General features: G+C 35.5%; 2 protein-coding genes across 2 annotated transcripts; both read left to right on the top strand.

Moving 5' to 3' along the window:
- The first annotated feature begins 662 nt into the window (after positions 1–662).
- Positions 663–7,918, top strand: LOC117104101 (stimulator of interferon genes protein-like). The gene is made up of 6 exons (XM_033244757.1): positions 663–700; positions 1,171–1,708; positions 2,208–2,316; positions 3,205–3,452; positions 5,063–5,243; positions 6,734–7,918. The coding sequence occupies exons 1-6, from the start codon at positions 669–671 to the stop codon at positions 6,805–6,807; spliced, it is 1,182 nt and encodes a 393-aa protein (XP_033100648.1). The 5' UTR covers positions 663–668; the 3' UTR covers positions 6,808–7,918.
- A 779-nt stretch (positions 7,919–8,697) lies between these two features.
- Positions 8,698–13,588, top strand: LOC117104099 (stimulator of interferon genes protein-like). Its single transcript, XM_033244755.1, has 6 exons — positions 8,698–8,821; positions 9,098–9,638; positions 10,348–10,456; positions 11,078–11,325; positions 12,117–12,297; positions 12,712–13,588. Exons 1-6 carry the CDS (start codon positions 8,817–8,819, stop codon positions 12,783–12,785), a joined length of 1,158 nt encoding a protein of 385 aa, XP_033100646.1. The 5' UTR covers positions 8,698–8,816; the 3' UTR covers positions 12,786–13,588.
- The last annotated feature ends 1,523 nt before the right edge of the window (positions 13,589–15,111 follow it).

Here is a 15,111-nt window from a genome sequence, read left to right as displayed (position 1 = left end):
AATTAATTGGAGCCTTAAGCCAAGAACCTCGTCACCATTTTGCCAAGAACCTCGTCACCATTATCAGTCATTATTCTCAATATTATTATCAATAATAATAATAATGTTATCATTATTACTAAAGTATTATTATTATTATTACTCTCAATATTATTATTATTATTAAATATTATTGCCTTGTACTTTATAATTGAATATAGATCGGGCACTCTCACAACATATTGTTGAAATACAGTTACTGTATAAATGAATAATAATTATCTGCGCGATTACAAAGCCTGCCCTCTTTCGACTATGTAATTTATTTTTAGAACAGAGGGAATATCCAGAATGCATTATATTGAAAGAAATACCACCACTACAACTACGGTTAATGTTTCTTTTCGTTGTTGATAATCGCAGCAAAATCCCGCTTAAATAGCAAAGGTCTACCTAGTAAGTAAGTATATCTTCATCCATGTTAAACACATATAATATATTTACTAACTGAAATTCTCGTACGCCTGGACTGGACCATATTATAGAGAGCATAATAGAGAGAGGTGGGACACGCCCCCATCTTCTATTTTCATATTTTGCACATGTTTTTTTCATCCTAATAGTGAACATCTTAATTTTTCAGGTAGTATAAAAGATATAGAAAAACCTACTTGGATAATCAAATTAAAATGATGAATTGGTTCAAACCCAAGTACCAGAGGTAAGATTGAACTTTTATCAAGGGCAGCGCCCACACCCCCCCCCCCACACACTTTTTTTCGGGAAGTGCAAGAAAAAAGAAATAATTGATCGCCCAGAACGCCTCAGATATTACTTTCGGGCGTCTAGAAAACAAAAATATCGTGGACTTACTAGGGCGGTGTCAGTTTCTTCAACCCCCCCCCCCCCCCCCCCCCCCCACTTTCAGACACCTCTGGATTCGCCCCTGATTATCCAGATTAAAACGAATTTAGAGAATATATATAATATTCTTTGTTTATGTATATGGCAGATAACAGAAGACTTAATTGTAATGTAATACAAAATAAGACTAATGAATGTCCAATAACAAGTAGTTAAAGTTAACTCAATTGCCGATAAAGAGTTACTCAATTACTGATAAAGAGTTTACACAATTACCGATAAAACATTCATTCACCTTTATATCCATTGAAATTTTTAATTTTTTAGGGTTCCATCCTCAGAAAACTATGATTTTGGAGTGATTCCGAAAAGGCGAGGCAATCGAAAACAATGGACAGCGGCTTTTTTCATCATGATCTTTGTTCTCCATTATTACTGGACAGTATCTTCAATGCAACCCGAAACGTCTAAAACAAAACTCTATGGTTGTCTAAACAGGTCAGATGTGAATAATGAAGTTGCCTATAACATTCACATGTATCACTATATCTTCGCGTTGGTCATATCATTCTGTTGCGCCATAATCGGTAAAGCCATCCAATGCTTCTGTGTCTTCACCGAGGAAATTCGCCACATTGATAGTCGCCATAACAATTCATATTGGTTGGCATTCAAGAGCTGCTTCCAGGTGTTCTTCACCAAGGCGTCGTCTTTAGGAGTTGGTGTGATGGTTTTTGGTGTGATTTTAATGAGGATAACTTATGAGCAACTATTTGATCATCACGTTGCCCACTTCCTTTACTGGCCTTCATTCATATCATCGGTTGGCGTTGCAATGATTACGAACTACATGTTTGGCTTTAAGGTTTGTAGAAAAGTATAAAGCCGTGTTCAGACTAGCACACGTTTTATTTGACAAAAAAAACTGTTGTCATATAGTCATAATGTGCCTATTATGGTCATGATGTGATGTCATCATGTCTATATTTAGGTATGTCACATAGGCCTATTTGACAGTCATGGTTGTGAAAATATACCGGTATCGTGCACACTCAGGGAAGGCATATCGATTCAATATTTCGGTTTTGTTTTTTAAATCATCAATTGCTGATGATGATCTAATAAAGAGCAAAATTTTGAATCAATATTGTTTAAATTTATTTTGAATGATATGTCACTTAATATATTTATTCTTCTATTATCTAATGCACAAAAGTGCTAAAGTTTTTTGTATATAACAAGATGAATCTTTTTGAGCGGCATTATACTAGACTCCTTTTAATGATTATCCTGACCATTTTTTTAAATTTTGATGATGTATATGATTTATTGTTCTGGTAATCAGGATATGTTTAAACTTACAGACATTATCTGTTGTTGAATTAAGCGAGATTCATGAATCCACTAATACAAATGTTGCCCAGGGCCTAGCATGGAGCTACTTCACTGGATACCTGAAGATCATCCTACCACGTAAGTTTTTTCTAAATCAGTCGTACGACAATCCAACTCCACTCCCTATGAGTGTTAAGGCCAACTCAGGCAGCGTCGTACGACACAGCCCGACGCGATTTGTTGTCGTGTCGGGTCTGTAAGTTAAACGCAGACGCGATGGTGTACGTCGGGGGCAGTCGCGTCGTAGAATATTAAACATGTTGAATATTTCTCATGACGGCTTAGACTGTCCCCGACGATAAATCCGGTCGGGCTGCGATGACCGACGCTGTCTGAGTTGGCCTTTATAAGACGTGACTCTTTCTCTGTTGCATGCGCATCGTGGCGGCCGTAGTGTGAGCCCGACTTAAGATGTTCAAGCAAAGAGTGTGTAGTATTCAAAGAGATCCGACTGCTCTGATTTTGTATGCAGGCAATGAAACGTCCAAAAAGTACTGCCACGTAATAAGGTGCGCCCTATTTGAATTCGAATAGAGTTCGCTCGAAAATCAACTTTTGAAGGACACGTCCCTTCGTGTCAGTACTTTTTGAAATAGGATTGCATTTCAACGAAACCCCGATAGTCGGACATCTTGAATTTCTATACTCTGTAGCGCAATGCTCATTTTTTCTTCCTGCACCCACAGGGTTCCTTACTCAAAACCAGATTAAATTCCATAATGTACCATTATGCAAATTGTATTCAGTTTTATATTCTTTTAAACCCATCAACTGAATTTCAATCCATGTTTTTCCATGTTTATTAGGAACCTGGATCTGCGGAAATCCTTGTTACTTTTTTCCTTCAATATTATTGCAATCTCTCTTTTTGTTTGCCCTCTTTATTCTCTGCACTGGATTGTACTGGACATGATTAAATAATGTAGTAAAAAGTGAATGATACCAGTATACTGTATCTTTTCTAAGATCTGAAAGACAAAATAAATGAAGACACTAGATGGAAAAAAGAACTGGAAGATAAAAACTTGCCATGCATAGTATTTGCCATTGTGCCGCTCAACTGTAAAATTCCTGCTAAACTTGGAGATGATGAAGTCAAACATGAAGGAATTACATACGTTAGTAATCTGCCAAAGTTGGAGATTGATCGAGCGGGAATAAAAAAACGTGTGTATTTCAACTCTGTGTACCAAATTCAAAATAGCAAAGGCCATGTAAGTATCAATGATTTTTCCGGTAGGTTTTAAGCAAAGATCTTATAAACACAAGATAGCGTTCTCCGCGATTTATGCGTAACAAATAGAAGCGTCGGTCAAGGTTCAAAAGTTTCCCATTTAGCAAGAGGGCGCCATTCATGCGCTATTACCGAAGAGAAAAAGTAATCAGTTTTGGAAGAGGGCGTCCTATCTATTGCCATGGATCTGAGATGGTTCCTGCTCTGCTGTTCACAGGATAATAGAACAGTCTAATAATAGAAATAAATTACATTTTATCCTTGGAAATGAAAATAACCACTTTTATGATAAGAATATCAATTTCTTAATTGACAAATTTTGCAAATCTTTAGCCAAAAGTCTGTGGAAAAGGAGATGTGACTTATTTAAATGTTTGTAGCTTAAGTTTTATCTGTGCTGTTGTGTAATTACAGTATTATATTTGATTTTTTAAGCATTAAGCTTGTGTAATAATTCCTGTGCGTGCATACTCATACTGTATGTAGAGCATAAACGCTTTCTTTTAATTCTAATTTAATTTAATTTAAATTTTGTTGCACGACTTTTCAAACCAGTCATTCTTGTTTTGTTTGTAGTTTATTTCAAGTGTTTAATTTGATTGGTGGGTGGGCAATAATGTTATTTGAGTTATCTGTAAATTTCTCATAATTAAGAATTTAATTTTTTTTTATTTCTGTTGCTTTGTTCTTTTCTGGATGCACCGTTAGAATTTGTCTAACGTGTGCCACTGTTATAAAAGTGTTATCCAATAAATATTGTATTGTATTGTACCCTAAGGTAAAGTCGCGCGGTGTACTGTATGGTCAGAGCGGTCAAGGGTCAAAAGTTTCCAATTTACCAAAGGCGCCATTCATGCCTTATTACAGAATTTGCACTCGTAAATCGCGGAGAACGCTATCTTGTGTTTATAAGATCTTTGGTTTTAAGCCAGACACTCACTACGCCGAACGATATGGTCATACGACCGTCGGTGAGCGACCCAACACCGTCTGCTGATTGTCAGTGGCAATCTGAACGGATCCTCATTAAAAAGACGATCCGTTGGGTCTTCGCGTGTGTTTTTTGCCGCGTTTCCGAGCTCATTCTTCTGATATTAATGTTCTTTGGGTGCATTAACAGAGAATCTGAATGTTTGGATCCAAAATCCTGCTAAACTGATCAGAAAATCTGAGCAGTATATAAGAATGGGGACGTTTCGTTCAGCACATGGAAAACCAGTGAATGCAGATTACAACAAAATACAAATTAAGATTTTCCACAGTCATGAACGAATTTATTTGATTTCATTAGTGCATGGTTTGATTTACATTTTTGAAGCTCCTGTGCACAACATATGAAGAATTATAATATTTAGTTCTTTTTTTTAAATGTGCTGTGTTTTTCAGCAATATCCGTTTGAGTCCATTATCCAAGATTTCAGTTCGAAAGATCTGCCTATTTGTGTACTCAGTACGAGAAGATACCCTTATGTTTCATCTAGGCTGGACAGCTTACATAATGACAAAACGCTCGGTGTTTTTCCGAAATTCAATGGTTATTTTCACTTATTTAAAATGTTATTTTAATATAAACTTTTTTTCAAATTTCAGACAATTCACGCCATCTGTGAATATGTGACGGTCGTTGATACGTTGTTCCAGATGCCCTGGTCTGATGCTATCGACCCCAAGACGCGCGAAGAACAATGTCGCCTGCTTGTCAGAATTCTGGAGGAATTGATTGATAATGATAGTGACTGTAGAAACCGGTGCAAGATAGTAGTGTTGTCAGGTACTGGAGTGCAAAACAAACATAAGCACATAAACTGCCAAATTAATCAATTGCAATTTATTAGGGACTACCTTTGGGATTTGGCACTCTTTTTCCGGGCTCCACCTTCTAAATAAACACTCTGTGTGATAGGTTGATGAGTTTGATTTGATACTTCAGCAGTTGTTTGGCAGTTTTCGCCGCACGACGGCAACATTAACGTTAACGGATGACGTCATAATTTATTCATCTTGTGTTGCGGAGTATGTTAATTTTAGGATTTTACATGCTCGACGTAAGTTAGTTACAGGTAATGAAATGCAGTTACCAAGATAACAATTGAAATACATAAAAAATATGACTTCATTATCAAGCACACTCCTAAAATCTTAAAAACCATACAGTAGTGATTATTGTGTTATTTGTTAGAACATCATCATTAATCATTTCTACTGCAATAATGCAAAAACAAAATATTGATCAATATGATATTCTAATAAAGAATGAAATATTGATTCAATATAACTTCCCTGAGTCGTTTTGGGGCATGCATGATATTGTCTTGATTTTTAGAATGACAATAATTACATTTTCAAGGATATAACCTGTCTCTTATACACATCTAGATGGGTATAAGAGACAGGTAGAAACCGGTGCAAGATAGTAGGGTTGTCAGGTACTGGAGTGCAAAACAAACATAAACACATAAACTGCCAAATTAATCAATTGCAATTTATTAGGGACTACCTTTGGGATTTGGCACTCTTTTTCCTGGCTCCACCTTCTAAATAAACACTCTGTGTGATAGGTTGATAAGTTTGATTTGATACTTCAGCAGTTGTTTGGCAGTTTTCGCCGCACGACGGCAACATTAACATTAACGGATGACGTCATAATTTATTCATCTTGCGTTGCGGAGTATGTTAATTTTAGGATTGTACGTGCTCGACGTAAGTTAGTTACAGGTTTGCGCATGCTTATTTTGACTTGTTTACAAAAGGGACAGAGCTATCGCGCTGCATGACGGGTACTAACGTTAAAGTCAAGGTTAAAGTCGTGCGGCGAAAACTACCTATCTTCTGTGACATTGTGCCATGGTGCTTCTTTCTATATTAGGACCCTTCGATGTGCTTCTTTTGGGGGTGAACTCCTTTTCCTTAAAGCCAAATTCCGGAAGAAAAAATATTTGTATGTACAACTGATTTTTCTTGGGAATGGTTAGTGAGATACAGATTTTTGAATATTTAAAAAGTGGGTGGGGGGGGGGAAGGCGGAGATATTATAACCACTATTTTTCCCCAGTTTTTAAATATTCAAAATCTGTTTCTAGTTATTACCCTTCTGAGATTTTCTTCCTTACTTCCTTCCCTACTGAGGCTGGATTTAAACTAAAATAAAGGTATGGAATAACTCCTTGAAATTAACAGTGTATTCAAATATCCTGTAAATTTGCAAAGTTACAATAACATCTAATACATTACAATATCATATTTAAATATTTTGTCTTGCAGGTGAAGACAGGCCTCTTTTGAGAGATGTCCTTTATGACAAGATCCAAGAACCCAAAATGGACATTTCTGAATAAGAATTTATGATAGAAAATTCAACTGGTTTACTGTACTTTCCTGTTTTTTTTTTTGTGTGTGTGTATCCCATTGAGATATCAACAGTTGTGTTTCTATGTGGTGGGCGGGGAGTAGGTGTTCTTTTTATTAGTGCATTATTAACACTGAATAATTCTACTCAAACACCATTTCATATGAAAAGAAAAGTAAAAATATCACAGTGCCACATATTTTTGCCATAGAAAACTATGCTTATATATACCATTGAACTAAACATTTTATTCAAAAGTTCATATTTTATGTCAGAGATAAAATAAGCATTTTAAACTTAATATATGATCCTGTAAGCTTGTACATATTCCTGTGTATTATTCACTTAATAGTATTCAGTCAATGGTGAGAGCAAATATTCAAGAACACAGCCAAGTTAAAGACGTGTTTATGGCAAGTTAAATCATAGAGAAAAGAAGCAGCCTAGTGTTTCTTGTTCTATGGTTCAATTATGAATATATTGTCTATATAAAGGAACAATAGGGTTTTAATTGCATTGTATATACACAGTATTCCGCTTTTAATTATTGAATTGTTAAAACTTTATTTTCATTCTTGTACCAAAGTCGTTTTTTACTGTATTTAATATAAATTTATAATCTTAAGTTTAATATATTGTTGAATAACGAATATTAAACTTAATATATGATCCTGTAAGCTTGTACATGTTCCCGTGTATTATTCACTTAATAGTATTCAGTCAAAGGTGAGAGCAAATATTCAAGAACACAGCCGTGTTTATGGCCGCAAGTGAAATCATAGAGCAAAGAAGCAGTGTTTTTTGTTCTATGGTTCAATTATAAATATATTGTCTATATACAGGAACAACAGGGTTTTAATTGCATTGTATATACACAGTATTCAGATTTTGATTATTGAATTGTTAAAACTTTATTTTCATTCTTGCGGTACTAAAATAGTTTTTTTACTGTATTCAATGTAAATTTATCTTAAGTATATTTATGTTTCTGATAAACAAATTAAGTGTTCAATAAAACAAGGACTAATTTGTAATTTTAAAAGCTCTAAACTTTCAGCATTCTGTAATGATACTGTGTTTTAAAAGTATTAAAATTCCTTTCAGCGTAAGTTTGAAAATTGTTTGTGAAGTTTGTATTATTTTTTTGTCATTTAATAATTACAGTAATATGGTCCAGAATGGACCTTAATTTACTTTGTAAATTTATATTGCAAGCAGTATGGCAATTAAGAAAAAAATTAAAGAAGCAAGGAGGAGGCACTGTTGTTGTACTACTCCATGCACAGTTGTGTTTCTGGTGGTATAACACGTTGACTGTGGGACCAACCCACAAACGGCGTTCGCCGAATTATAATGCTCTGGTCCGTAACAGCCAGGCAGCAAACCACAGCCGCCCTCTACCGACAATGTTTTTTTTAATGCAAAAAAGGGAATTTCCAAAATGATGTCATTGTATAGTATTTACCAGGGAAGTTTTAGGATCAGGTTTACAATCGATCGTCTATGGTAGGATTTTTACATGAATAATGTGCATAATTCAAAGTGTGTTAAGTAGTTTTAGAGAATCACAAGAACGTCCTAAATAACTAGTAATGACTACAGTAAACTAGTAAAGTCTACAGTAACAACTAACTAGACAGTCGTAAGCTAGCTTATAGACCCAGCTTAGAAGACTCCCTTGGACTCTCTAGGCTAGCTAGCCCATCCAGGGACCTAGCTAGGCCAATCCCAACCAGGAAGAAGCTAGTCTCTCTAGACCTTAGAAAGTAAACATACAAGCCTCCTAGGCGTTGTAGTCTCTGGTAGTAGTAGGCAAATACGCTAAAAACTCTCACCGAGAGGCACTATATAGTTTTTGTCTAAATTTAGTTTGGCGAAATGCTTGCATTTGTTTTAAGCCATATGGTATTTTGATATTTCATTACAAAATATATTTTCTTATCACAGACATTAACACGAGCCCACATCAATATTCAAGATACAGAAAGCCAAATTGAAATGGGGTAAGTCTTTAGAAATTATGTTATTTAACTGAACTAATCTGGGACTAATCTTTTTTTTTACATTATTTTGACTACAGGGGTTTTGGGTTGCCTGCTACACTTCAGTTCATGATTATTTTGTATAAAAAAAATGAAATTTTGTTTTCCCCTCCACATCAAATGTATACCCCACTATTTAATTTGTAAGTGTATGTTGGATGTTGAAACAAACTTTCTCCGTTACAGTATGTTTAAGAAATGTGTTGTATATTTTGGATTTCTTTATTTTGTTTATAGGGATCGTTCATCGAATAAAAATTATGCGTTTGGAGAAATCCCAAAAAAGCGAGGCACATTGGCCGGGTGGACAGCAGGTGTCCTCATCATGATTTTCGCTGGATATTATGGCTGGAGAGTGAATTCAAAGCAACCAATCAGAATTAAAAGAACACTTTATTCTTGTCTCAACCAGTCTGCTAATAATGAAACAGTTCCATTTGATATCCACATGTATCATTATTTGTTCTCTTTGTTGATCATTCTTTGGGGCGCCATCTTCGGAAAATTTACCCAGTGCTTTTGCAGGTTTGTTGAGGAATTGCGCCATCTTGAGAGTCGCCATAGCAATTCATACTTTAAGACTATCCAGAGCTGCTTCCAGGTGTTCTTCACGAAGGCATTCGTGGGAGGAGTAGGCATGATGTTCATTGCCATGTACTTCATGTGGTTTGCTCATGAATCCCTCTTTGATCATCATGTGGACCACATCGTGTATTGGCCAATGTTCATATCCTCAGTTGGCGTTAGCCTGATTACAAATTACATGTTAGGTTTCAAGGTTTGTAGAAATTTTAAATGAGGTTGCACTTAAACAATATAAACAATCTCACATTCCAGCAAAAACAATAACTTATTTATTTATTTATTTTTTTTTTATATTGTAGATCTCAGGGGTGGATTTTTTTTGGGTGGGGTTGGCTCCCCTTTTAGAAAGTTAAAAAGAAGGGGAAAAAAAAGAAACAATTTATGGCCCAAAAGCCTCAGAGGTTGAAATTTTACCGGATGTTTAGAAAACAACAATTTCCCAGTGGAATTCCCCCAGACCCCACTAGGATAGGGTTATCTCTTATTCCCCCATCACTTTTGGACATCATCCACCCCTGGGTCACATTATTCTACTAAGTTCATGCTAATTTTACTATATAAAATATCTGAAATGTGCATATTTCGTATATATAAAGTGCAGTGGCGGACCCAGTAATTTGAAATGGGGGGGGGGGCAGAAAGGCAGTTTTACAGATGAAGGGTCTTCACTTCCTCAGCCCCACATGGTTTGGGCTTAAGCACAGTGTGACATTTTTTTTTGTTTATTACACCTCTAGGAAACAGGGTAGGGCACTCTCAGATATACTGTATAATTTGAATGTTAATTTTATTCCCATTATTTTTTTTTAGTTCTCAAAAATTTGGCAGGGTGTGTCCCTCCTCCCCACCCACTTTGAATTTCACCTTCTAGTGAGCATATTAAAATCCTGATTTTCCTACAGACACTGTCGGAAGTTGAGCTAAGTTTGGTTCAGGAATCCAATAACACAAATGTTGCGCAAGGCATGGGGTGGAGCTACTTCACTGGATACTTGAGGATCATCCTACCAAGTAACTAAATTTATTTTTATTATTATTATGAACGTCTATACTGTATAAAGACTACATTGAGTTTACTTTGAACAACAAGGGGTACAGTATGTGTCTACTCCCAAATCCCCAAAAATATGTTTGCACAGGGGGTAAAAAGACTGCACTCAAGAAGTTCAACATAAATTCATTCCCTCAGCTCGAGAGCCCTCATTTTCTCATTATGCCCCCAACCCAATCAGCACTTAGTACACTATGTTAATACAATATTAAGTCAACTACCATGTCATCATATTACCAGATGTCTTAAGTTTCCCGGAGGTCGCGGGAGTCTCCCAGAAATCGGGAAGGCCTCCCACACTCCCGCAAGTGGAAAGAATCTCCTGGAAACTAACCCATCTCTCGCAAATTCATAAATATTTGCTTGGCTTTACTACTTTAATTGCGAAAAAAATTGTTTTTACACATAGTGAGCATTCAGTACATTTCCACGTCAGGTAGAGCAAAAATTATACCTATACTTGATTCTCCTGATGCAAATCAAGTTATTGTCTATTCCATCACGACAATAACAGTTAGTATTATGAAATATGATATTAATTAAATATCATGTACTAACGAAAATAAAACATATTTTCTAAGAACTGAAAGAGACTATAAGTCGGGACCCTAAATGGAAGAAAGAGATGGAAGCTGAAAACTTGCCATGCAAGTTTTTTGCCATTGTGCCACTCAACTGTAAAATTCCTGCTAAACTTGGAGAGGATGAAGTCAAACATAAAGGGATTACATTTGAGGGCAAGCTACCGACATTGTATGTTGATCGAGCCGGTGTTAAAGATCGACCGTATGTCAACTCTGTGTACAAAATCCAAGATGGTCATGGTCGTGTAAGTAACAAGGATGATGTGCTTTACTGACATTTATGAATGAGTCTGAATTTTTATAGAGTAACCAAATGTAATTAAATCTTTCAAGTGATACCATACATCATGTTTGAAATGTTTTATAATCAACTAATTGATCGGTATATGTAATGTGTTGATTCATTTTTACCTCTACCAAGGAGGTTAAGCATCCCTGTTTGTCAGGGATATTGACATCTGAAACTACAGACTTATCAGTGGCGGCTCTAGGATTTTCTGGGGGGGCTAAGTTGTCCGACAGGGGGACTTGAGCTCGCAGGCTCGAGCTGGGAGAAGGGGTTCCCCCTCCCAAATGAGATTTTGTTTAAGAATATCAACCTCTAGATGGCCGAAAATGGCACTCTCAGACTGTGACAGACATGTGTTGGCTTGGTGTGGGCCTATTTTTATAGTATTTTATGGTCTGACTGCCCGACGAGCTCTGTCCGGCGGGGGGGATTGACCTGTCCGGTGGGGGGATTGACCTGTCCGGTGGGGGGCGTAAGCCCCCCTGGCACCCCGTTGGCGCCGCCACTGAGACTTATGCTAGTATTTTGGCTAATAGGCTTCTTCATAAGACTTCTATGAATGGATACCTAGTTTGAAGCAAGAAACCAAGTTTTCTTTACCCAGTACTGCTCGTCTATTTTATTTGTGTGGGAAACTTTTAACGAAGGTAAAAATGAATCAACACATTACATGACTACCTGTTCTCACTTTTGAAATTTTATTCAAGTTTTCATGAATTGATTCTCAACTTTAAAAATTTCTTTTAGTCATTTTACGCCATCTGCGAGTATGTAACAATCATTGATACGTTGTTCCAAATGCCATTGTCTGATGCTATCGACCAGAAGACACGTGAAGAACAATGCCGTCTACTGGTCCGGATTCTAGAGGAGCTGATTTATAATGACGAGAAGTGCAGACACAAGTGTAAAATAGTGATGTTGTCAGGTATTATAAAGCAAATATTTTTTGCCTTCTTATGCAAATGTCCTGTTTGCTGATAATGGTGTTTTTGAATAAAAATTATATTTTGTACTGTTAGCAGCCCCATCTGCGAAAAATTTCCAAAATTAAGAGGTCTTTATTTCTTAAATAATATTTTTCAATTTAATTACTAAGCTGTTTACTATCTGCTAAACAAGCCCAAGTTTGCTAAGGTTGCTCTTTGCACATTTTAACCATCATTGAACATCATTTTAACATTGAATAATGTTTATGTAGTGGCACTATAATAATGCTGTAGGACAGCTGCCTTCCTCACTACAGCAAAGTTTTCAACCTCTGATCTCAATGTTGAATGCCTGCATCACAAAGTTTGCACCAATCTAAACATCTAATAAGATTTTTATTGAACTTTTTCAGGTGAAGACCGCCCTCTTTTGAGAGATGCTATTATTGATAAGATCCATGAATCCAAGGTGGATATTCCCGAATAGTAATGATGAAGTTAAACTGGATTACAGTGCTGTAATTTCATACTGGGGATTGCGAGAGATTTTGTCCCACATTACTTTTTTATTTTAGGATAGTCAGATTCCCCTTTGTTTGAGCCCTTGTCGTTTCATAATGCTGAACATATGAAAAATATTGAGGAATTGTTAAAGGAAATCAGCGGTTAATGCTGTCATAAACAAATAAAAGTAATTGAAATTCATATTGTTTATAAATGTTAAGGATTGCCAATTCTGTAAACAGTGATGGTGTGTGTGCTAATCTGTCTGAATGTGTTATAGTGCGTACAATTTTTATTAAGTGATAATCGATGACATCTCAAAATTACCAGAAAATACTTCCATGTTTAATATATTTTTTTTTTAATCTTTAAAAACATATACTATTTATTTTAATAAAGAAGGTTTTTACAATAAATTTTTGAAACATGTTTCAGGGAATTCACTAGGGGTGGGGATGGAGGAGGCAAATGTTTGTGGCTCAGCAATTTAGACAGGGTATTTTTAAACTGGTTTTCTACTTTATATACTGCATTGATTACAGAACTACTAAAGAATACCTTATTAATATTTTAATCTTTTTTCCTATTATGATTGACTTGTTTATAACGTTTTAATTGTTTTTTTACTTGTTATTGCAATAACACTACTTTGTGTTTCTTTTTAAGTGTGGACAGAATTTTCATAGGAAAACCACCAAACACTTCTTTGGTATTTTTCCCATGCTATTTTTTTATTTAATGTATTTTTAATTGAAATTTAAATAAGAAAATATACAGTATTAGTTACATTTGTTCTCATTCTATATAAACCTTAACAGCCATCTAGACAAAGTTCCAGTCTCTAAATTTAATCAGCGAAAAAGTGGATCTATTTTAGCACCAATGGCGTTCCATAATACTTATTTGCATGGCGTTCAATAGTATTGTATTGTTCTGGGATTTGACTCCCATCCAAATTAAACAACGTAACAAAAACAGACGCTGAATTTATAACAATACAAAATTCTATATGAATACATTGCTCAATTGTAGCATACCAGTTTTATTCAGACCTGATGCTTTGGAAAAAAATCATCATCTTTATAGTGTAGTGTAATATTAGGACATAATTTTGCATGGAAAAGTCTACAACAATCAAAATTTAAAAAGTATTTGTAAAGTAGTAACATGTATCTTATTTGATTTTGTTTGTTTTTTTCGTCTACTGAATTTAAGGAATCGTTGATCGGTTACAGCATGTTATAAATAATAAAAGAAGTGGTGGACAAATTGAAATAATATTTTACTCTTGTTTTTTTTGCTTTCATTAGCTACTTATTTAATACTTTTTTCAGAGCTGGTTTTAAACTGCTAAATCGCGCGGCAGCACCCGTATCTGAAATCTGAGGATATGGGAGCAAGTTAGGGGCAAATAAAATTTTAGGATGAAATATGCTGAGGTGGTGTCAAGATTCTCCCGACGAGAGCAAAGTGGGTGTGGTCGGGCGTCATTCAAAATGTTTCGAAAGTGGTCCAGGGACGAAGCCCCGAAAAATATGACAATTATTTTTATGAGGCTTATTTAATCGATTTTGTGGATAGGTAATATATCTCCGACAAATGGTGGTTTTTCTTTTCTTTTCTTTTTTTTTTGTGGGGGGAAGAAAATTATTGGGGGAGAGGGAAAATTCCACTTCCCCATCTCCGCCACTGCAATATTAAGAAAAGGAATCCTATTTTACATGTACATGTAACATGTTTTCTCATGGTCAATTATATTGCAGGATGTTGTGAAGTGAAGCAGATAACTGTGAGTGTGACAGAGACATGCCGAATCTTAAGTGTCAATCAATCGAGGCTTTAAATTTATAAAAACCAAAATGTTGTAAAAGCGTTGCAATGGGTTGAAGTCATGGTCAATTTGTATAAATCTAAAAACTGATTTCTTTTTCCTGCTAAAGTTTTCCCTAAGTATCATATGACACAATAGGCCTATCATTTAATTAATAAAAAGGCAAACTTAAACATGTTAATCAAATATAATCTTTTTCACCTTTGGCTAAATCAAACACCATATATAAATGTTTCCATTTTCTTCTATTTATTCTCATTCGTCTTTCCTTGTGATTTTGTTTTTCCAGGATTGTCGTTTTGTTGTGATTATCGTTTTGTTATAATTGTTGTTTACGATTATCGTTTCATTATAATTATCGACAGTTGCGTCACAGAGTTTGTGGGGCCCTGGCGGTGACTATGGGGCATTTTTTGCAATGCTGATCAGGTCACCCAGGAAGCTGAATGCAGAGTTGCTTATCAGAACATCATCAGGA

This window comes from Anneissia japonica, unplaced genomic scaffold, assembly GCF_011630105.1.
Source record: "Anneissia japonica isolate Jap-2015-1 unplaced genomic scaffold, ASM1163010v1 scaffold288183_len337429_cov161, whole genome shotgun sequence".
Taxonomy (NCBI): domain Eukaryota; kingdom Metazoa; phylum Echinodermata; class Crinoidea; order Comatulida; family Comatulidae; genus Anneissia; species Anneissia japonica.
The sequence above is the reverse complement of the archived record's forward strand: the minus strand, read 5'-3'. Positions and strand labels throughout refer to the sequence as shown.